Raw genomic sequence first — 21,419 nt, 5'->3', positions numbered from 1 at the left:
ATTGATCTGTCAGCTGCTGATGGCTGATTGAGATTATTCTTTGTGTGTGTGTCTCTGTAAAGGACTAACACCTATCCAACTTACCTGGATTGGTTTTCTTAAGGATATAAATTAAATGGCTGGGAGGAATAAGTCGGGACATCAGTCTGTAACAATTATTGCAGTGTCTTTTTTTCCTAGATTCCAGGAATATGATCATTAAATTGGGCATGGGGGTGCTAATAAAAATTAAATATGCTTTTTCTGTACACATGCTTGCATTCTTTGGAATTGGAAGGGAGGATCCTGTTTTAAAAGTAAGTGTTTACAATTAATTATTTTCTAAAATGGCAAAATAATGAAGCTATCCTGTGTGCTGCTACAGTGGTCAAAGAATTTACCGCCTGCATTTTAGAGTATTCCTGTTCATCTTTTTATATTCTGAAGTGGGCTGTGGGGTTTTTTTGGGGGGTTGTTTTTTCCAGAAACAAGTGGACATCAATGCTGCTGTTCAAGCTTTGATTGAGTCAAATGCTGCACTGCAGATGGAGGTAATGTATTTCAGTGTACTTACACTGTCATACAGGGAATGCATTTAGAATTCTCTTTTTTGAGGACAGAACATGGATTCTTTACAACAACTTAATTTAAAATGAAGCGAGTATAGCAAGTAATTACTGTCGAATATGACTGAACATGCTAGGATTTGTATGTTACAATTGAAGTTCAGAAAAACAGCAACAGTAGATTTCACTGTTCAAAATCTAAAACTGCTAAGTATACTTTACAAATGTGCAAATTCTTTTTTTACCCTATATCCGCATTTTTCTGTTAACATGTCATAATAACATATTTGCAAGATCTTAGCCTGTCTCTAACTTCACTGCTCTGATAATTTTAATAACATGTACTATTTTTTTAATTGGAATGTATTATTCTTACCCTGTTTTATATGGCTGATTGCATGCATTATAAATACTTTGCTTCTTTCTGGCTATTCAATGGCCATTTGACTTTTACTGCATATATTGTTGTTGTGATACTTCCTTGTGGTAACACATTTGCTAATGGCCTTTGGCAGAAATACCAGAATACTGAAGTAACTTTACTAGATCACAGCACAGAGATATTCAAAACGCTGCACTACCTTAGCAACTTACTACACAGCATCAAGAACCCTCTTGGCACTCGGGATAACCCAGCACGCATCTGCAGGGATTTGCTTAACTGTGAACGTAAAGTGTCAGATGGTAAGTGTCCACTTTCACTAAAGGTTGAACACAAGTAGGGTTTGGAATATGTTGTTTCCAAATGTTACTTTCTACATTAAAAATGTAATGTGTAGATTTTTTTTATTATGCTCTGTGGCAGTGTGCCTGTCACAGCTATCTTCATTTTATCTTTATTTAAGATAAATTTTCTGAATTGTAAAGATGAAAGTATGTAGCTAGCTAATAGTATATCAGTAGTAGAGACAGATACATATATAAGTAAATAAAAGTGTGTAGAAAATTTGAAATTAAATCCAATTTAGTGATTAAAGATTTCCTAAGTATTTATGGCTAATCTTGCAATGAACTCTGTGTGGATCAGATTCTAGATTCCTAATGAGAAAATTGTATACAATACACTACAACTGTCAGATATACTGACAGTTGTATCCCAGAAGATCCTGAATCAATATTTTAAATTAAAAAAGTATTTAAATCTGTAATGTCAAGACTGTGACATAATTCAGTTTCTGGCTGGCTAATAAAATAGTAAATACCTTTTCATATCCCTCTTATCAAGTATTAGCATTAGCAAGCTAAGGAGGAAATGGCAAATGAAGTTAGAGGTTACAGGACAATCACTGTTCTATGGCATATATAAGGATGGATCAGTTCTTTAAGATGCTAGTAGATGAGCCTAACCATTATTAGAACTGTACTCTCCTACATAAATCTCAGCGCTTTAGGGCCACGGAGGTCACTGACACAGTCCTCCTTACACACACCCACATAGAAATTGTAGAGCACAGGCTCACCCATATTTAACCATAAATTAAGGTAAGCTAAATCTTGATCTAAGTTGCATGTGTCCCATTTCTTTTATTGGACCAAATCCCATGGATGCACAATGACAAATACTTCTTACTGCCATGACTGGGTTATGTGGGAGTGTCTGATAGGAAAAAGGGAGGATCTTCAAGGTGCTGTGAGAGAAAGAGAACTTAGATTGGTATTTTATGTTCCTGAATATATTCTCTGCATAAAGCCACGCACAAAGAAAAAAAAAAGCTAAGGTTTAATACAGGAAGAGCAGACTGGAAAAACTGTTTGTTCTCACTATTTAGCTGTAGAAAAAAAAAAAATTGAAACTATGACAGTATTCAGAAATCATTGTTTATGTAATCACAATTGAATGATTATGATAATTTTGCTCGGTAGCTGTTATTAGTAGAATTATAATAGTGAAAAGAGTTTCATGGGGTTTTTTCTTTCATTTCGTAGTAAAGCTATGGTGATTATATACCTAATACTTGCCAAAAAGCATGAATATTTTAGCAAATTGTTTAGTAACAATTATATTTTGGTTCTGTTTTCCATCTGGAATATATACTAACAGGAAAATACTGGATAGACCCAAATATCGGATGTCCTTCTGATGCTATTGAAGTTTTCTGCAACTTCACTGCAGGTGGTCAGACATGTTTAACGCCACTGTCTGTGACAAAGGTATGCATTGCTTCACAGAGACTGTATCTGTACTGGAACTCTGAACAAACAGATGCTTATTTACTTAACTGATGAAAAGATGTTAGACTTCAGGGTTTTTTTCAATGTGCATCTTTGTGGAAGGACATGTTATACATTCTGTTACAGAAGTTACAGGTTTTCTGGAGACAATAGGTGTTAGTATAACCCTCACTTTGTTCATTTACTTCATTTACTCGCCCTCTGTGTTGACAGAATTATTTTGGCTTGCCTTATACTTTCCTATCCAAAGCATAAAAATAAGCCTGAAATGCTTCTAAGCTACATTAGTAACTCATCACTCAGGGCAGCTAACTGTAGAGATGCTCAGGTCATTGCAGTGGGAAGGAAGAAAATTATAGCTACTTTTAAACACCTAGGTACCTCTAAATGCCATTAGGAAGAGACTGGTTTCCTTTGTATCATTAGTCCATACTCCTCTTTAGATGTAGCCCTAAAACCTTTGGGAATACAAATCTTATATTAGTGGATATTTGCATATAAACCTTAGTCATTGAAGAGCATCAGAAATACCCTACAGTTTCCATACTCATTCCTACATTTGGAAAATCCCTGAGTATGATCTAGTCTTGGAGAAATTCTCATTGAGTAATGAGTAACTATGTATTCTGTCTAAAATCAAAGTATACTTACAAAATTCTGGATTTTTAATGGAATGTACGTATTGCCAAAGCCTGTGGTCTAAGACAGCTAAACAGCAGAATGATGTGGCTGCAGTTTAAACACTGTGATTATAGTATCTTTATCTAAATCACAAAATCATTTGCTTCGCTTACTTAAAAAGTGTTTTCTGCCCAGCTGCATTTCAACAGTGTTGTAAGCACTAGCAGATCTTTATTTCTGAACTTTGAAAATGTCCTATGAAAGCTTCTGTTTATAGTAATCACTGTAACAGAACCTAACAGCTCTCCTGATAAATACAAATCATGCTTTTTGGCACTACTCCCAGTGTATAAACATTTAAACATGCTCCCATGCCTGAACACTGCATGTGTGTGCATGTCACTTGGCATTGCTGTGGCCATTTGGCATAGTCCAGCTGTAAGTCTAACGATTCATTTCTCTTGGAACTTAGCTGGAGTTCGGCGTTGGAAAAGTGCAGATGAACTTCCTTCATTTACTGAGCTCAGAAGCAACCCATAGCATCACAGTTCATTGTCTGAACACACCGATGTGGGGATTAAATAAAGCAGGTGGCCAGAAAATGTCTGTTAGCTTCAAAGGATGGAATGGTCAAATATTTAAAGCAAATACGCTGCTTGAACCAAAGGTGCTTATGGATGAATGCATGGTAAATGCTCTTTAGCACATATTAAAACCATAATGTAGCTACTGTTTAGATGTTATTAACTTTCTGCAAATAAATAACAGTAATTTAGATTCACATCCCTTAAAGCTTATTTCTTACTTTGTTCTGCATATGTCTCTGTATGACAGCCTTTTGGTACTAAATTCAACATCTGTCCGAATGTAAAAGCAGTTGCAGTAATACAGGGCATTTACACTTGCTGTTTGCATTAGGTGTCACATATTTTGAGACTGTGCTAAAAAACTGGAGAGAGATCAGATCAGAAATAAGGAGATCCTCCAGGAAACTTCAGGAACAGTAACTCTCAAAATGAAAATTCATACTTCAGTAAGAGTTCTGTTGAGGTTACCTAACACAAAATCGTAGGTTCAGACATGCTGGAAATTATGTTTTGGCTATCTAAATATCTTTAAATTCACAGACATTGTTTAGTTATATAATAAAATAATGATGATTGGAAGTAGACTTCATGGCTAACAAAATACTAAATCATATTTGTATTTGGGAAAAATCAGAAGGGCTTATTAGTTTTCTAATGCTTATTAGATTATTCCAGTCACCAAAATGTAAGCTATTTGGTCTTGATAGAATACTGTGAAATACACTATGAAATGCACCTTATACTCTCAGTTTTTTATAGCTCTACTTTTATTTACAATAATGACAGATGTGAGACTGGTTCCATATTGATATGGGGTATCAAGTGAGATTTTTAGTCTCAAGACAGAAAGTGCTTTTATTGGGGCACTTTAAAGCTTTTATGCTTCCAACCTTTATTAGCATGTGCTCATGAGATGCTCTAGCCTGTGTCACACAGATAAGGTACGGCCATTGAAGCCCTTTTCCTCCACGTCACAGTCTGCTTGGCACTGTTTTAATCCCTGAGAAAAATTAAAGCACACAGTGATGGCTGCTGAGAAGTGCTGTTTCTCTGTGAGATTCCTTGGGGTCTGTTGCTCTTTCTGTGGGAAACTATGTACTGTATAGATCTGCTGCAGAATCTCACATATTTCCCTCTCTGCAGGGATTTCACTTTTCAGTAGCATCCACTGGGTACTTAGCGGTTTTTAAGAACACAGTGGAGTAATTGCAAACATCAAGATATTCCCAGCCTCAGACAATGTTATCATGCTATTTTATCATTTTTATGAGGTATCAGTTTTTTACTGAGAGTTTTAAAGGATTAGAATAAACAAGTTCATGGCAAAAATGAAAGTCTCATTCCCCATGATTACTCTTCAAGGGCCTCTAGTCATTCAAGTGCCTGTAGACTTGATAACCTACTGAGTTCAAGACCTACCGTTGAGATTTGGAGTTCAGTTTTGCAAGAGATCTGAGAGTCTGTATGAGCACAAGACTGCTTGCAAAGTGCCAGGCGCTCTGCTCTGAGCCATGCCGCGCTATGTCTCCAGCCCTTCCAGCTGGATTCTAGGCTTGGCTCTTTTACAGTTACAGTTTTGCCAGGAGTGCCCATGGTGTTGCATGGGAGAAATGGCATTTGTTAAATTACAGCAGTTTATGCACTGCTGGGAGAAGAAATGTTTTTGTACTCTTCACTTCCTCCTCTCATTCTATAAGCTCAATTCCCATTTGTGTTTTGAAGCTCATCTTTGATACGAAACTAATATTCTGCTCCTGTGTGTTGCAGATGGAAGACGGCAGCTGGCATAAGACACAGTTCTTTTTTCACACTCAGGACACTAATCAGCTTCCAGTTGTTCAAGTTAATGCACTTCCTCATCTCAAACCAGGACAGCAGCACTTCATAGAAGGCGGTTCAGTGTGCTTCCTTTAAGGTTTCTGTCCTGGGGCTGGTGGTTGTGTTTTTTTCATCAGCATGGAATTGCTGCATAGATTAAATGCAAAAGTAATGATCCATTACAAGCAAAAAAAGTAGGAAATCGAAGAATCATTTTAAATTATGTTGGTTAAAGAACCTCAGGAAGAAAAAGACTTCCTCCTAAGGAGAAATAGTATTTTAAAAGGAAAGAAAGAAAGAAAAAAACTACAACTTTCATAAAGTATTTAAAAATATATTGGTGCTTCCTTGCATAATTTTCTGGAACTGAGTACCTGAACATGGACTTTTTCGGGACCTCTGGTGTTCTCAGCAATCTCTTTAAGAGCACAGCAACAAAGCCACCCCAAGGAAAGCTGGAGACATACAATACTAAGGAGCAATACTGGCTAATGCTCCTAAATGTGCAATAGCTTATATATGAAAAGTGAATTATGCCACAGTACAATACGTCTTCTTTTCTGAAACATTGTTTTATTATAGTCCTTGCCGGACACATACATCTTAACAGATGGCACACTACCTCTTTTGTGTTTCCTGTCCATGTTGCCTTGGTGCTCTTCATAACACGAGGTGCTTGTGGCCTTAGCAGAGATTATTTGAGTCCCTCTTTATCTTTCAGACTGTATGTGCTGGTTACATCAGGATATGTTTCTGTTGTAAAGGTGCTTATTTTGAATTGTTGGTCATGTACTTCATTATAATGAAAACGTTATTTATGTGGATTTCTTGTTTTAAATATTTTTGTGTACTGTTGTGGAAATGGTATATGAGACAGCGCATTGTACAGGATGCATATAGTCAGAACAGTTAGCTTTACAGCCATTGTAAAAAGTGTTGTAGAAGACCTACCTACAGTAGTTTTGAGGTTTAGATTCTGTATTTCAGTTAACATTTCTAACGCCAAAGGCATCTCAAGATGATATATTGTGTATATATTTTGTAACTTGTGAAAAAATCTACTACAACATGTCTTCTGAGTGGCTGCTTCTAAATTATAATTGTTTCATCCACCTAGAAATTCCATTTTTCACACACTTATTAGATCATTTTGTTGTTTGGGTTTGGGGGTTGGGTTTTTTTTTTTGTTTGTTTGTTTGGGGGGGGTGTTTGTTTTTAATTAAATCTAAAGTGTACAATCATCTTTTTTTATTAATAAAAAAGAACAATTTTACCATTAGGGAAAGCACTCGTAATGATAGCTCTCTATTATCAATCCAAAGTGTGCTCAGTAATACATGGCAAGCTGGTACCAGGCTGTCCTGGGGAGCAGAGGAGTGTTCAAACAACTTGTTTAACTGTCTTGATCCACAGGAAACCACACGTACCAAAGTATAATAAAATAAGCTTCTAAGCTGTCTGTTTGTCTTTTACTGTTCTGTTCCGTATTGTGTAGTTCATTCTTAGTAACGAACAAAATCCTCTAGAAGGGTACTTGTCAATGCTACTTTTACCATGGGGAAATGCACATGCTTTGTGCCATGGAATACTGCCAGTGACTGCATTTACTTTTACAAGGTAATGTACATCACATTTTACATTTTATGTGGAAGCAGCAGTTTTGTTCCCTTAGAGAAAATCTGGTAAAACTAATGACAAAGCAAGATTACAGAGTAATGTTAACGGTTAGAGAATATGTCTCTCTCTTTACATTTTCCAGGTCACTACAATCTGACAATGTTATTTGACCTTTGCTGGTAGTTTGGCTGTGGAGCTGATGTTGTGACAAATTGATTAAGTTTGGGGTTTTGTAAGAATATATTCTTTTAGAAAATGTATGTTGTTTCATGTCTGTTTTCATTAGTTTCATGGCACTGTTTTTGGAAATTATTAGTTTATGGTTTAAATGAGCATGTCTCAGAAATCATCGATTTTAAGAACGTGTTTTGGAAAGCCTCTTGTGCTTGGGCATCTTCACCAGAGCTTCTAAAGGTGTTTGCATGAGATCTCGTGCAGTTTTGTCCCACAATGTTAACAAGTACCTGTACGCTGCAATTAATCTTATTTGGAAATATTTCTGTTAGGAATAAATTCTTCTCCAAAGGGTGGTCAGGCATTGTAACAGGCTGCAAGTGTTCAAAAGCCGTGTAGATGAGGCCCTTAATGACATGGTTTAGTGGTAGTCTTGGCAGTGCAGGGGGGTACAGGTTGGACTTGGTGACCCTAAAGGTCTTTTCCAACCTCGTTGATTCCATAATTCTAATGTTTTTATGGTTTCTGAGGTAGTCACCTATTTCGCTACCCTTATTTTTAGAGCAAGCCCTGAGCTTTTGTCAGAACCCTTTTCCTTTTACTGTTACTTTTCGTGGTTAAAAATCCGTTTAAAACCACGTGGGAGGCGGAGCTTGTGAAATAGCCGGCAGCAGGTCCGTCCCCGCGCGGCCCTTCGTGGAGGCCTCCTCTTTCAGAGTGCCACCAGGGGGCGCTGCCGCCCAGGAAAGGCCGCGGCCGAGCTCGCCCAGCCAGGCTCCGCGCGGGGAGGTGGTGCTGCGCGGCAATGGCGGAGCGGGAGGGCTCCTACAGCGCTCGGCTGCCGGAGGGTGGGCGGAAGATATCCCTGCAGAGGTATCCCTAGGGGTAGGGGCACGGGCAGGGTGCGGGGCCGCTTCGGGAGCGCCGTCCTCGGGCTCCGCGAAAGCTGGAGGAAAGGCCTGCGGCGGCCTCTCTTAGCTCAGCGCCGTGGGCCTGGCCTAGGGACTCCGCAGGGCCTGCTGCGGGCCGGGCCTGCCCCCCGGTGCCCGGCGCGGCTGTCCTCTGGCCTTGCTGCCCTTTTCGCCTCTCCCCTGAGGAGGAGCAGCCACCGCTGCGGTACGGGGCAGATTGGTTTCAGAGGAGCGAGAGGGCTGTTCTGAGCGCGGGGTGAGCTTTGCCCTGGGTGGCTGCGACTGGGCTTGGGTGTTAGTGGGGTCTGCACGTAGGTACCTCCTGGCAGGTTTTCTCTGGTCTGTCAGCTGAGCTGCCAGTGTGCATTGGGCACTGCGGAGATACTGCAAAAAAGGAATCTTTTATTTCTGCTTTCCAGTGTATGGAATCATAGAACCGCTGAATCAGCTAAATTGGAAAAGACCTTTAAGATCACAAAATCCAACCATTACCCCAGCACTGCAAAGTTCACCACTAACCCATGTCACTGAGGGTCTTGTCTGCACGGTTTCTGAACGCTTTCAGGGACGGTGATTCCACCATTGCCCTGGGATGCCTGTGTCAATGCCTGACTACCCTTTAGGTGATGAAATGTTTCCTAATACTGTTCCTAAATATGAAACACTGTTTTGTGTATAATACATTCTTTTGGCAGTGTACAAAGTGACCTTCTTGCAGGAGATGACACTGCTAGGCTTGTCTGTCACACCGCTGCTGCCTAGCAGCAGGCACATAGTAGGGATAGGAAGAACAGTATTTCAAGGCTTACGTTTGTCCCGTAGTATTTGAAAGGGGTGGGTTTGTGCCATTCTTGAAAACTTTGCAGATGGCGGAGCATTTATTTCCCTTCCCCAGTTATGAGAGTTAAAAAAAAAAAAAAATGAAAAGTGACAATTGTTTCAGTTATCAGTAACTTTCCTAAGAATAGGAGAAACATAACTGTAATAGCCTAATTAAAATAGAGATTATATTTGTAGAGGGCTGGGGATTTTTTCATGAGATACTTGTTATCTGTATTTCTAAAGCTTCCACATTGTGCCTGAGAGGTCCCTGACTTTAGGGGTCGCATTTATTAAGAGATACTTTTTACTTCTTTCAGATGTGAAACGTGTAGTCAAGAGGAAGCTAAGTACAGGTGTCCACGATGCATGAAATATTCGTGCAGGTATCTATTATCTGGATTAAACTGTTTTGATTATTTGCCCCACTCATCCTGAATACAGAATGTTAATGCTTTTCTTTTTTGTCATTTCAGTCTGTTGTGTGTGAAGAAGCATAAGCTTGCATTAAGCTGTAATGGAGTCAGGGATAAAACAGCATTTGTCTCCGTAAATGAATTTACCGACTTGAATCTTTTGAGTGGTAAGAATGTTCCGTATGGTTTTTTTTTAAATTCATTGGTTTTACAAGGTTAGTTTTCTGGTTTTGGCTGTGATAAGAGTTCACATTCTTCCTAGTAGCTGGTACAGTGCTATGTTTTGAATGTAGGATGAGAATAATGTTAAGAGCAGATTGATGCTTTAGTTGTTGCTGAACAGTGTTTACAGTAAGTCAAGGGCTTCTTAGCCTCCTACCCTGTCTCACCAGCGAGCAGGCTGGGGGGCACAAGTAGTCGGGAGGGGACAAGGCTGGGACAGCTGACCCCAGCTGACCAAGGGGATATTCCTCACAATGTAGCATCATGCTCAGCATATGGACTGGAGGGGAAAGCTGACTGGGGGTCACTGCTCAGGAGCTAGCTGGGCACCAGTCAGAAAGCGGTGAGCAATTGTATTGCACATCATTTGTTTTGTATAGTCTGATTTTCTTATTATTATTTTTCTCTTTCTTTTCTGTCCTACTAAATGACAGCACTGCATTTTTCCTTGCTTGTTTTTATTACCTTCAGATTATAGATTCCTGGAAGATGTAGGAAGGGCGGCTGATGCTGCTGCTCGACATCTTTCTGTGCATAATCCAACAGCAAAAAAACTTGTAAGTTTGTAATTAGTAGCTTGGTTTATTGGAGTGTTGACTACCTATGAATTCCCACTGAGGCAGTCCCAATATAGTTTTCAGAGCTGATTCCTCTCTTACGAAAGTATCTCTGAAAGACTCTGAATTTTAGAGCCAGAAATCAGAAGAAGTCTCGAGGTTTATGTAATAATAGTATTGATGGCTGTGTCCATTTGCTGTGACAAGTTAGCTAAAGTTGCTAACAGTGTTGTATTCTTAGAAGCGATGCATGACCACTCCTGCTGTTTGATGACAGAGGCATGTTAAGAAAGCCTGAATGTTTCTTCCCATCTCCACATCTTTTTTTGAATTTTTAAATACAAAATTCCAGGTGAGCTTTTGATTTATTAAATTAAAAATTATTACATGCTTCCCCTCATACCGAATGAAGGCAACTAGACTTCTGCAGAGAATAAAGCTTAACAACAATGAAGTAAAAGCCAGCCTTCTACGGGTGACAGGGGTTTTTTGCTAAAACTCCTCCAGTTCTAGTAAAGCACTATTGAGATCACAGAAATTTACTGCTTTTCCTGAAAGTTCTGTGACGATAAACTGTGAAGACCAGAAGGGGAAAACAGACAAACCACAGAAAACCAAAATCTACTCCAAAACACTCGATTTGTTGATATATCGCAGAAAGGCATCAGGGCCATGTTGTTTTCCAGTCTTGCGAAGATATGTTCAAATACTAAACTCAGTTGGAGAGAACTCAGGTCAATGACAGAGTAAATTCAGAAGACTCCGGCTTTCTCTCAGGCTGAAGTCATACTCTGTGCATGCGCTGGTCACCATGATGTCTTGAAAACGTTCACTGAAGGTGGTGAGATGCTGCACAGGTAGCAGGTTTTAGGGTGTGGTACGAGACGTCTTTATGAGATGATATCCTTAGTGCAACCTTCAGATTGGAATTTGTCGTAGTGGCTAAGATGGTGCTTGTGCATCCCTTCTGCTAGCAGGCTTGTAGCCCAAAAAACAACTCTGTGTTTGATTGCCTGTGCATTTCCCATGGTGTTAAGAAACTTTTATTATAAAGAAGTCATTGGCATGTTGTTTTTAAGCATGGGAAAACTTCACCTGAGAATGTTTCAGATGGTTTCTAGGCTTACTTCATTAATTTTTCATGTGATGGGTTTTTTTAAAGCAAAGTACTTAATTAAATATGGCCTTTTCTACACTTTTCCCATAATTCCTGTCATCATTACTCTGTGTAAGTTTTGGGTTTGGGATATACTATTCATATGTTTATTAAAAAATTGTTTTATTTTTGCTAGTTATATGGGTTGAGAAACAAAGCTCGAAAGTGTGACATTGACCTGAGAACACTGCCTGTTGGATTTACAAAGAGAAGAGAAAATTCAACCACCTTCAACTACGTGTGAGTCTTCAGTTGGTTACAGTCAGCAATATTTTGTTTCCATTGAACGCATAATGATGTGAATCTGGATTCATTCCAGCGTGCTTGCTGTTAAAATCCTTTAGATGCATAATTTTTTTACAAAAGCTATCTAGATTTAGTATTTTCTGCTGCAGGTTTTCATTTCTTAGGCTCTTTGACATCATCAGCTTATGCAATTCACACTTTGTTTGGAGTGTTCTTGGAATAACACCAAGAATAACTGGGGGAAGAGTCGATAATGTTGTGGTTTTTCGACATTTAATTAACATTGAGTTTTGCTGGAAAAGAAAACACTTCTTTAAAGGTTTATGATAGAGGATTGATGTGGAATGATTGCAGAAATGCCTCTCTCTGAAAAGGATAACTTTAAGTCTGAAGAGGTGCTTCCAGTAACAGTCATTGTTGTGATAGAAGTTGCTGTGCTAGATGATGTGGATGCTTGAGATGGTGCAGCTTAGAGAGGCAAACAGATAGGAATTTGGGAAAAAGGCTGGGAAGATCCTTAAGTGTTCTTGCCTTTATCCACTCTCTGGCATTTTTCACAGTATCCAGAGTTTGTATTTTGAAGTACGTTCACTTGCAGTAGTAAGAAAAACCCCGTGAAATATTTCATTATGGCTGACAGTGCTCAAGGCCAGGTTGGATGGGGCTTGGAGCAACCTGGTCTAGTGGAAGGTGTCCCTGCCCCCTGCAGGGGGTTGGAACTGGATGAGCTTTAAGGTGTCTTCCAACCCGAACCAGTCCGTGGCAGGAAACGGGTCTGGAGTTGTGCTAGGTGTTCCATGGGAGCACATACGAACGCCGCTCCGGTTGTGGCAGCAGCCGGCGGCGCGGCTGTCCGCCGTTTTAGCGCTCTCCTCGATGGCCTAAGGCGCCAGAACACGGGGTGGCCACCAGGTGTCGCTCTCTGACGGAGGAATAGCGGCGCTCGGCGCTGCAGAGCGTGAGGGGCGAAGGAGGTGTGGATGTCCGGCGCTGTAAAGATACGTATTGTACTGCGAGGGAGAGCCCCGGTGGACCATGGGCAGGAAGGAAAGCTGGGGCACTTTCTCCTCCGTCACCCCACAGTTACACCACGGAGGCTCTCCCTGGGAGCAGGCAGGGCGGCAGCTGCACACCTAGCCGACATGAGTCCCATGGGCTGTCTGCCTCTGCCCTGACTGCCTTGGCTGCGTGCTCTGTCATTTACAGGCATCTTGTGCTAGTCTCATGCTGTTGAAGTATCTCAGTCTTGGAGCCGAGTTTTATTTTCCTTGTGGATAAAACAACATTAACACCTTTAAGGTATATAGGTGAGTAGTAGCCTGTAAGAGCCAGAGCAAATGCAGAAAGACCAGAGATGCTGGGATCAGCAGCTAAGAGAAGGATATAAGAGCAGAAAAAGCATGGATACAGCAAGGTTCGACGCTGGGGAAGATCCTGGGTGTAGTATAGTGATGTGCTGACAGAGATTTGCCCTCATGTTCTGTGTTTTTCAGTTCTTTTTCTCTAGAAAGCCTTTTTGGGTACACACTGAAACATAGCTGACAGTTAAGCTTTGAGCAGATTATGTTTTCATGCGTATCATGTGCTTTATGTTGTTTAACAGAAGCAGATTTAAAAACTGGAAAGATGGGGTAAGGAAGGTAACTTATTGGCAAATAGGCATGCAAATATTTCACAGGCTATCTGGGGGAGTGCCTTACTGGTTTGTGTTAATCATAAAACCCTGGGGTAATTTTGTTGTTGTTGTTGTTTTGGAATGCTGTCCTTTCTGGGACTTTCACATCCCACCAGAAAGAACATATAATATTCGCTCTTCTGAAGATGATAATCACCCTCTGTTTCCTCTAAATGCTGTCTAGTGGTATGGAATATGCTCAGTGAGTACTACATAAAGGGCACATTTGCACTCGTTTGTGGCTACTGTTACTCACACATCAAACAGCTTTTTGAAATCAGTGCTGCAGATTAAAAATTAACCTTTGGTTTTGCTTGTTTGTTTTTTTTTGGGTGGGGGGTGGTGGTGGTTAGTTGGTTGGTTGTTTTTAATTGGCATGTTCTGCTTACTCTCCTTAAATGGTTTCCTGAGAAGTCAAACCTCCAGATTGATTGAACCAGGGAGTATCAGCCATTTAACACCTATTGCATATGAATTCAGGACACCCATAGCATTTTGTTGAATACTACATTCAAATGGGGTAAAGCTATATAAACAGTTATGTTATATGAACTTAACACTTGACTGTGGTCAGGGACTGGTGTGTCTGTTCTGTAGAACTGAACCCTTTCTCATTCTGTTTGTCAGTTTAGATATGTAGAGGAATTGCTTCAGAGGGTGCAGGTTGGTTGGAAGCTACTCAACATATGTGCATGGAAAGCTGAGTGCAGTCTTCTCTGATGTCCTCTTCACGCTCTCCATGCAAGCCAAACTGTTGGACTATACAAGGCAGGAATTAGAGTAATCTAAAACTAGGGAGTACAGGATGTATTCTTGTGTCATCACCTGCCCCTGCTGGGTCTGGAGGGACAGATCTGTGGTTGTTCAGATGTGTTAACCAGATTTAATTTCCCGGTTTCCGTTACTTTATTTACTGCACTCAGTGTCATGAAAGTGTATGTCCCAGTGCTGGGCAACACATAGACTAGACTAACCTTGAATATCTAGATAATGGAAGGTCACTAGAAAGTAGAGTGTGAGTCCAGTTTGTGAACTCATGGGACATGTGACTTAGAGATTGTTTAGGACGCCATATTTGCAAATTATTTCTAATGTGCTGCTTCACCAAACCTTTCCTGCCGTACCCTTATTATTCCAGTAGAAACAGCAGTTCCTTTTCTGGATGCATGCTGCCATGGAGTTGAAGTAGCCTGTTGCGATAATGAGCCTTTGGGAAAGGAGTGGAGAAATGTGGCCAGGTTGGGAAGAGGGCTGAGGCAGGAACTGAGGAGCTCCAGTCAGTAGGTCAAATGGGAAGAGGGGAGGAAGCTTGCAACTCCATGCCTCCTGGTTCTCTGGCAGGAGATGGTGACAGTGGTGAGATGCTGAAATGGGACAGGGCAGCTCTCTCAGCCCTGTGGTCTGTGCTGCCCTGTTCTGAACCTCCCTTCTGCTTTTACACTGTCATAGATGTCTCCATCCAGCTTCCTCCCTACTCCATTCACAGCACCTCCCAGACAAAATCTTACCTCCTCCCTGCCAAGAGGGCCCAGAGGGCTGGAAGTCTTCTTGATGGAAGGCATGCCTGCATCTTGGAAGCATTTGAACAGATGATATATGTGGGAGAAGAATGAATCCTTAATTCTGAGAACAAAATAAGGTGTGGAGATTCGGGTTTAGCATCAGTTAAGAGATAGGTAGTGTTACAGAAGCTACTTTGAGGTGTACCTGAAAGCCCTATAATGTCAACTTTAATGCTTAGCTAGGTGAGGGTAATTAAAATAAATTGTTTAAAGTGTTAGTGATCTTAAGAATTTAAGGAGTTACCTGAGCTGGGTCTTGGGCTAATATTACACTAAGGGAGCTGTTAAACTTGAATTTAGTTGTCACATAGTACATAGTTTTGCTTGCTTTCTGAGACCTGCCAAAGTAATTTCCCAGGCAAAGGAATGCTACTCTGGCGTGATCAGAAAGGAGGATGTTCATGCATCTTGGTAAATCACTAGCTTTTCAGAACACCCCCATGTGAAGACAAGACTGAGTTCTGTGCCTGAGATTTTTTTTTTCCCTCTAGCAACAAATGTTTCATTCTCATAGTGAATCTAATGGTGATTTTGTTTATTTTCAGAGTTAAAAAGGATGGTAGTTTTAGCCCATTCTTCATATAAGATTATTACAATTTGGGTTTCTTGCCCTTGCCAGTGTCTCTTTGGTTTACACAGGACTCTCAGTTCAAGCCCGGCATGTTTGATTATTGCAACACATATGGTTAGTAACATCTGGTTTTGGGAGGCCCCTGATAGAAGACCATATGTGTTACAAAGGATGTGCATTTCAGTTTCTTCATTGATTGTCTTGCTGTTTACTGTTACTAGGAAACATGAACTTTCGGTAGACAGGAATTATTTCGATAAAATTTGAACAAAATGCAGACATCTTCTCTTATGTGCTGCTATTAGAAATGCAACAAAGTCAGTTTGGCTCTGGGAACACAGGGTTGGGGGGAGAGGGGGGTGAAATCATTATACTTCTGTGTGCTCTCTTAATTTAATTTATTGTTTTAATCCACAAGAGAATCTAGTCACTTAGGCTGAATCTTCATTGCTTAAGGAAGTTGAGAAAGGCAACATTATCCTAAGGTGTAGATAGTGAACGTCCAGTATTTCAATTAAACTGTAGTTCATTAGGTGAGAGCACCATGTATTGTCAAGTGGAAGGATAACCAGGCCTTTGTTAAACTTCTTTATGTCCTTTTCACCTCTTTTGTCAACTCAAAATAACATAGACAGGAAATACCTCAGTGTTTGCGCTTTGAAGTAGGATGTTCTCTATACTATTTCTAAAACATTTTGAGAATATTAGTTGCTAAATAGAAACCAGTCATCAGTGAATCACTGTGTTTGACAGGCTGGCAGCAAAGGACTTCTGCAGAGCCAGAACTGCAATCGGTATTTTGACTTTTTTTGTCAGTGTGTATTTTATATATACATACATGCACACACATAAACACATTTTAAAAGGGTAAAAGAAGGATTTTATGTACTTAAAAATTTCTGTTGCAGTGTAGGCAAAATTGACTGTTCAGAGGAAACCTAGACAAGAAACTTAAACCTTATGAGGTACTCAATAAATGTTTTAAGAAATACTTAAACACTGGACACTTCTAAAAATCTGCCAGGGCACTTAAGTGTATTGTCCAAATCCCAGAATCCTTTATAGATCTGTCCTCTAATTCCCAGCAGCTGTACTGCCAACGCCTGCAGTACTTGGAGCATCTTCTTAGATACTGCTTCATCTGTGAAAGATAAGTTTTGCAGTTGTTCTAACTGGAGGTAACAGCCTCTCTGTGTGTACCGCTGTTGTCTTCGTAACACCAGAAATGGAAATCTTTCAGTTGTTGCTGTGAAAAATGTAAAACTTACTTACATGTAGTTCTGCAAAAACTACAGTTGATGATAGAAAATAAGGTTTGGGGAGTTTAAGGAAAAATGAAAGGGAAACAGTTACTTTGCTTTAGCAGAACACTAGTTGCAAAACAGCCTGTGAAGTTCTGAACATAATTTGCAGCTAGATCTCACACAGGCGAAGAGGTGCTTGCCTCCTCTTCTTCCCTCTGATCAGTTTCCATGCTTCTGAAGTAGCCAAACTAGGATCTGAAGCCAAGCAATGCAGGGATGGGCTGTGATGCTGCTTTTACTGACATCAGTGTGATGTGCACAAGCACATTTACTGATGTGCTTGTGCTTCATCCAGATCTCTGCCATTTAGTAGTCAGTGCCTTGGTATTCAAGAAAACCATGGAGTGGTGTTCCATGGCAGCTGAGCAGCATGGAACACTGCATGCAGTGAACTGTTTCTCAACTGCCTATGACTTACTCAATTAAGCATTTTCATTTAGAAAAGAACGTAGTACATGTCAGTTGTATTTGAAGGAAATACTACTCCAGTGAGCCATAATGGAAAATGAAGTCAGTGAGATCTGGAGCCAGGATATCAAATTTTAATCAGAATTTGTTGTGAAGCAGCTTTGATAGCATCTGCACTTGACATCAAGTTCTCTAACTGGGCAGAGATCGTTGATGGTGATGGATGCTTCACTTTAATAACTGGCATGCAGCAGGTTCTACCCGGTTTTTAATCTGTATTACCTGCTTGCCTTTTACTTTCAGGCAAGAATACTTTGAAGAAACATGAAGTAATTAGCTGCAGTTTCAGTATTAGCTTGCTGGGAGAAAAAAAAAATAAATAAATTTTCTGTTTTTCCGAAGTGTCCTGGTTTCATCTGGGATAGAGTTAATTTTCTTCCTAGTAGCTGGTGCAGTGCTGTGTTTTGGGTTTGGTGTGAGAATGATGTTGGAACACATCCGTGGTTTAGTTGTCACTCAGTAGCACTTACTGTGATCAGGGACTTTTCAGTCTCTCATGTTCTGCTGGTGGGGAGAGGCACAGGAAGCTGGGAGGGAGCAGAGACAGGACACCAGACCCGAATTAGCCATAGGGGTATTCCATACCACAGCATGTCTTGCCCAGTATATAAACTGGGGGGAGTCAACTTGGAGTCGCCAGCCACTACCCAGGAACTGTCTGGAGGTGGTGAGCGATTTACTTGTGCATCACTTGTGTTTCTTGGGGTTTATTCCTCTCTTTTTTTCTTATCTTCCTTTTCATTATCATCAGTAATTGTGGCAGCATGGTGCTTATTTGCTAGCTGGGATTAAACCATGACTCGAAGTGAAACTTTTAGATAAGGAATGATTTTTTTTATCTTCAGTGTTCAGAATCCCCAGTTAGCAATTATGAGCAGATAGAGGGGAGCAATCACAAAGCATGTTGCACAACTCTGCTGAATCTCATGTTGCTTTGGGGAACTTGGCCTTCATTGTTCTTTTTATTCTAATTATTAGCTCCTTGGAGCTAAGGTTCTGATTTTACTTATGCTACAGGAAGTGCAGTTCAGCTGTAAACCTTATTTTCTTCCTAGGAATAACTAGGTATGGGAAAGGTTGTTTATTTGATAACAGTACTTTTTATTGAAGTGCTTGCATGTTAAAGGTGGTATCAGTTAACTGAACTTAGCAGCTGAGTTTACTGTTTTGCTACTGGATATGCATACACTTGTCTCAGCAGCCAGCTAGAACCTGCTGGATAATGTTTCATTCGACTGATAAATTAAACAACATGTTGGAACAATACTGTTTACTTTTAATTGTAGTACCTGAATCTTTGCATAACTGACGGTGATTATCCTGGATATAATGCTTCATAGATCTTAAGTAGTGCTTAAAACAACAACAAAAATCAGGGAGGGGGGAGAAGTATCATTATACATTCTTATGCTTCACACAGATGTCTGGCCTCTGATTTCTAGATGGTAGTAGTACCCTCCTTCCTCTTCCAGATCTTTGCTGTTTATCATGAGTGTTAAACTTCTGAACCAGAGCAAAGGGCCATGCATGTACCTTTTAGATAGTGCTTTTCCTTAGGAGGTTCTTTTAGAAAATGTTGTTAGTCACCATACTGAACGGGAGAACTTTGAGCAATGAGAGGAAAAATACTTTGTCTTAAGTCAGTATTGACTTCAGCAGCATTTCTGCAGACAAGTAGGAAGAGAGCTTTCCTAATCTAGCAAAGTATTCTTTAAGTAGTACTGTCTTTCTTAACATGATACTGCACTGGAACTATGCATCATAAAATCATAGAATTACGGAATGGTTAGGGTTGGAAAGGACCTTAAGATCATCTTGTTCCAATCCCTCTGCTTCTGTGTTCAGGAATTAGTTATGCTAGCAGGAAAAGTGAAGATGAGTCTTAAAACTAGCAAAGTGGAGAGAGGAACATGACATCAATTTTGATCTCTACAAAAAGCTTCCTGATCTTTCTGTAAAATGTTCTTTCTAACTTCCATGATCCCTATCGTACCAAGATGCTGCTTCGCTCCCTGCCCGTGATACATTTTCTGTTGAGGCCATCACTGCTGTGAACAGGAGAGTCCCCTATTTTGTGTAGAACCTGGCTTCAGCTGGCAACTCTGGCTCCTACTGTTGCATGAGTTTGGCAACCAGTCCCAGGTGATATGCTGAAAAGCAGATTCCTTTTCTGAAACGAAAAGGCATTTATACATACAGAAAGTCAGCTGGAAGAGAGTTGCTGTTAAAATATGAAATGCTGTTGATCAGATAATTGGAGATATCTGTAATGAGCAAGTCATCCCATAAGGACTTGAAATTCAGCAGAAGCTGGGAGCACTGCATCTCAACTTCTCTGTGTGCCCCTTTTACTCTTTGAAAATGCCATTCAAAACTTTGACTGTGTCTTTTCTTCTGCACCCATGCTGTAGGCTACCAAATTTCATCATAGACAAAACAGGTAGTAATTACCAGCTAACATTAAGAATGTTATTTCTTTTTCTTTTCAGGGAGAAAAAGTTCTACTGGCACTTGAAGCTCATATTTCCTCACTCTCATGCTGAATACACTTTAAAAGGGTAAAAGCTTGAAGACCAGATTTTTATGAAGTTTAAATTAGTCTGCTGAAATTGAACTGCAAAATATTTTGATCATTTCTTATCTTTTTCTTCTATTATACAAGATAAACTTGAATATTATTTTAGTCTTAATTAAAAGGGCATGTAAATTTTTTAAAAAGTACTTAAAGTTGTGTATTGACAAGTTGAAAGCTAGCAGGGTTTTCAAATCAGGTTGAATGTTTGATTGCTAGTCGTTTTCTCTGTGTAAACAGAGAAGCTTCTATATTTGTGATGGCAGTATCCCATGCACATAACACATTCTTTTCTCATGGAGCAGACGTTCAGCAAGACCTGCCATCTCTCCTCACTTGGACACTGGAACTGACCTTCATATAGGATGAAATGGCTGCGTTGGTTGTTTTGTAGGAAAGCCCACAAGCACATTTTGCAGAGGGCAAAAAATAAGCTTTTGTTGACAAATTGTATTTTCCTTGCCTAAAGGGGGATGAGAAGTATGCCCTTGTCTACTTCTAGGGCTGTAGGAACAGCATGTTTCTGCTGCAGGGTTAGAAACTAGAGATACACATCTGTTTACGCCTTCTATATGCTAGTGAAGTCCCAGTTTTGAAGTTGTGATAAAGCTGACAATTATCTGTGCTGTATTGATACATATTTGTAATCTTTCCATAAACTGCTCAGTTGTGCCACTGTAGCATGCAAATATACAGCTTCCTCCAAGTGAATCAGATAGCAGATTTTTGTGTACATGATGAACCTTGTCTTACGTATTTGATTTTTATCTTTGGTGAAAGGGTGCCTGATGATAAAACACTTGCTGATATCCTTAAGCCATACATTGATCCAGTGGAGTCAGATCCTGTAGTCTGTCAAAGGTGTGTATTGAATAACTTTTCTGGCTAGTTCATGTAACACACTACTAAAAGAGGGGAATAGTTCTGAATAGATGGTTTAAATTAGCTGCACTTTCAGTATGCAGAGCTGAGTTCCCAGTCAGCAGTACATCTTTAATTCCTGTGATGAAAACCATCCTAAAATTCATCAACCACCTAACCCTGGAGTACTGCCACCAAAACTTAAACCAGGAAAAGATTAAGAAACTGACTCGTGGCATAACGATCAAATAAAACAACTGTAATTCTAAAAAATGTAACCATAGTTAAACTCAGTGGGGTTGACAGCAAACCTTTTCTTTAGGGTAATTAGAAAAACATACTAGCAATTAGAGCCTTCATTTGTAGGAAATATTTATTGTACATTATTTATCTGTGTTGCATATTTAATTTTTTTTTTTTCCAGATTAAAAATCTATACAGTGTCTCCTCAGTCAGATGTACAAATTTTAATGAAAGTAGAAAACAGGAAACAAAACTCTGTCAGGTAAGGTGGTTCTTTCAGTTTAAGAATTGAAAATAGCGGG

General features: G+C 39.9%; 2 protein-coding genes across 12 annotated transcripts in view; both read left to right on the top strand.

The window, feature by feature from the left end:
* Positions 1–7,202, top strand: part of COL24A1 (collagen type XXIV alpha 1 chain) — a 140,587-nt gene extending 133,385 nt beyond the window's left edge. For 4 of the 9 annotated variants that reach the window (XM_065675219.1, XM_065675220.1, XM_065675221.1 and 1 more), the window contains 5 exons: positions 465–530; positions 1,061–1,229; positions 2,587–2,696; positions 3,811–4,026; positions 5,693–7,202. In XM_065675219.1, the coding sequence (XP_065531291.1) occupies positions 465–530; positions 1,061–1,229; positions 2,587–2,696; positions 3,811–4,026; positions 5,693–5,839 (708 nt within the window). In that variant the 3' untranslated portion in view covers positions 5,840–7,202. Of the gene's footprint in view, positions 1–277; positions 445–464; positions 531–1,060; positions 1,230–2,586; positions 2,697–3,810; positions 4,027–5,692 lie in introns of those variants that run through there. The other 5 variants (XM_065675218.1, XM_065675222.1, XM_065675224.1 and 2 more) reach the window with 5 other exon arrangements.
* A 1,065-nt stretch (positions 7,203–8,267) lies between these two features.
* ZNHIT6 (zinc finger HIT-type containing 6) overlaps positions 8,268–21,419 on the top strand; it is a 33,423-nt gene continuing 20,271 nt past the window's right edge. Inside the window, exons 1-8 of one of the 3 annotated variants that reach the window (XM_065675215.1) lie at positions 8,268–8,407; positions 9,585–9,650; positions 9,741–9,844; positions 10,374–10,459; positions 11,752–11,855; positions 19,931–19,999; positions 20,794–20,874; positions 21,299–21,379. In XM_065675215.1, coding sequence (XP_065531287.1) covers positions 8,340–8,407; positions 9,585–9,650; positions 9,741–9,844; positions 10,374–10,459; positions 11,752–11,855; positions 19,931–19,999; positions 20,794–20,874; positions 21,299–21,379 — 659 coding nt within the window. In that variant the 5' untranslated portion in view covers positions 8,268–8,339. Of the gene's footprint in view, positions 8,408–8,875; positions 9,069–9,584; positions 9,651–9,740; positions 9,848–10,373; positions 10,460–11,751; positions 11,856–19,930; positions 20,000–20,793; positions 20,875–21,298; positions 21,380–21,419 lie in introns of those variants that run through there. The other 2 variants (XM_065675213.1, XM_065675216.1) reach the window with 2 other exon arrangements.

The sequence above is a fragment of the Lathamus discolor genome, chromosome 3 (genome assembly GCF_037157495.1).
Source record: "Lathamus discolor isolate bLatDis1 chromosome 3, bLatDis1.hap1, whole genome shotgun sequence".
NCBI lineage: Eukaryota > Metazoa > Chordata > Aves > Psittaciformes > Psittacidae > Lathamus > Lathamus discolor.
This window is presented reverse-complemented; position numbering and strand designations above follow the sequence as displayed.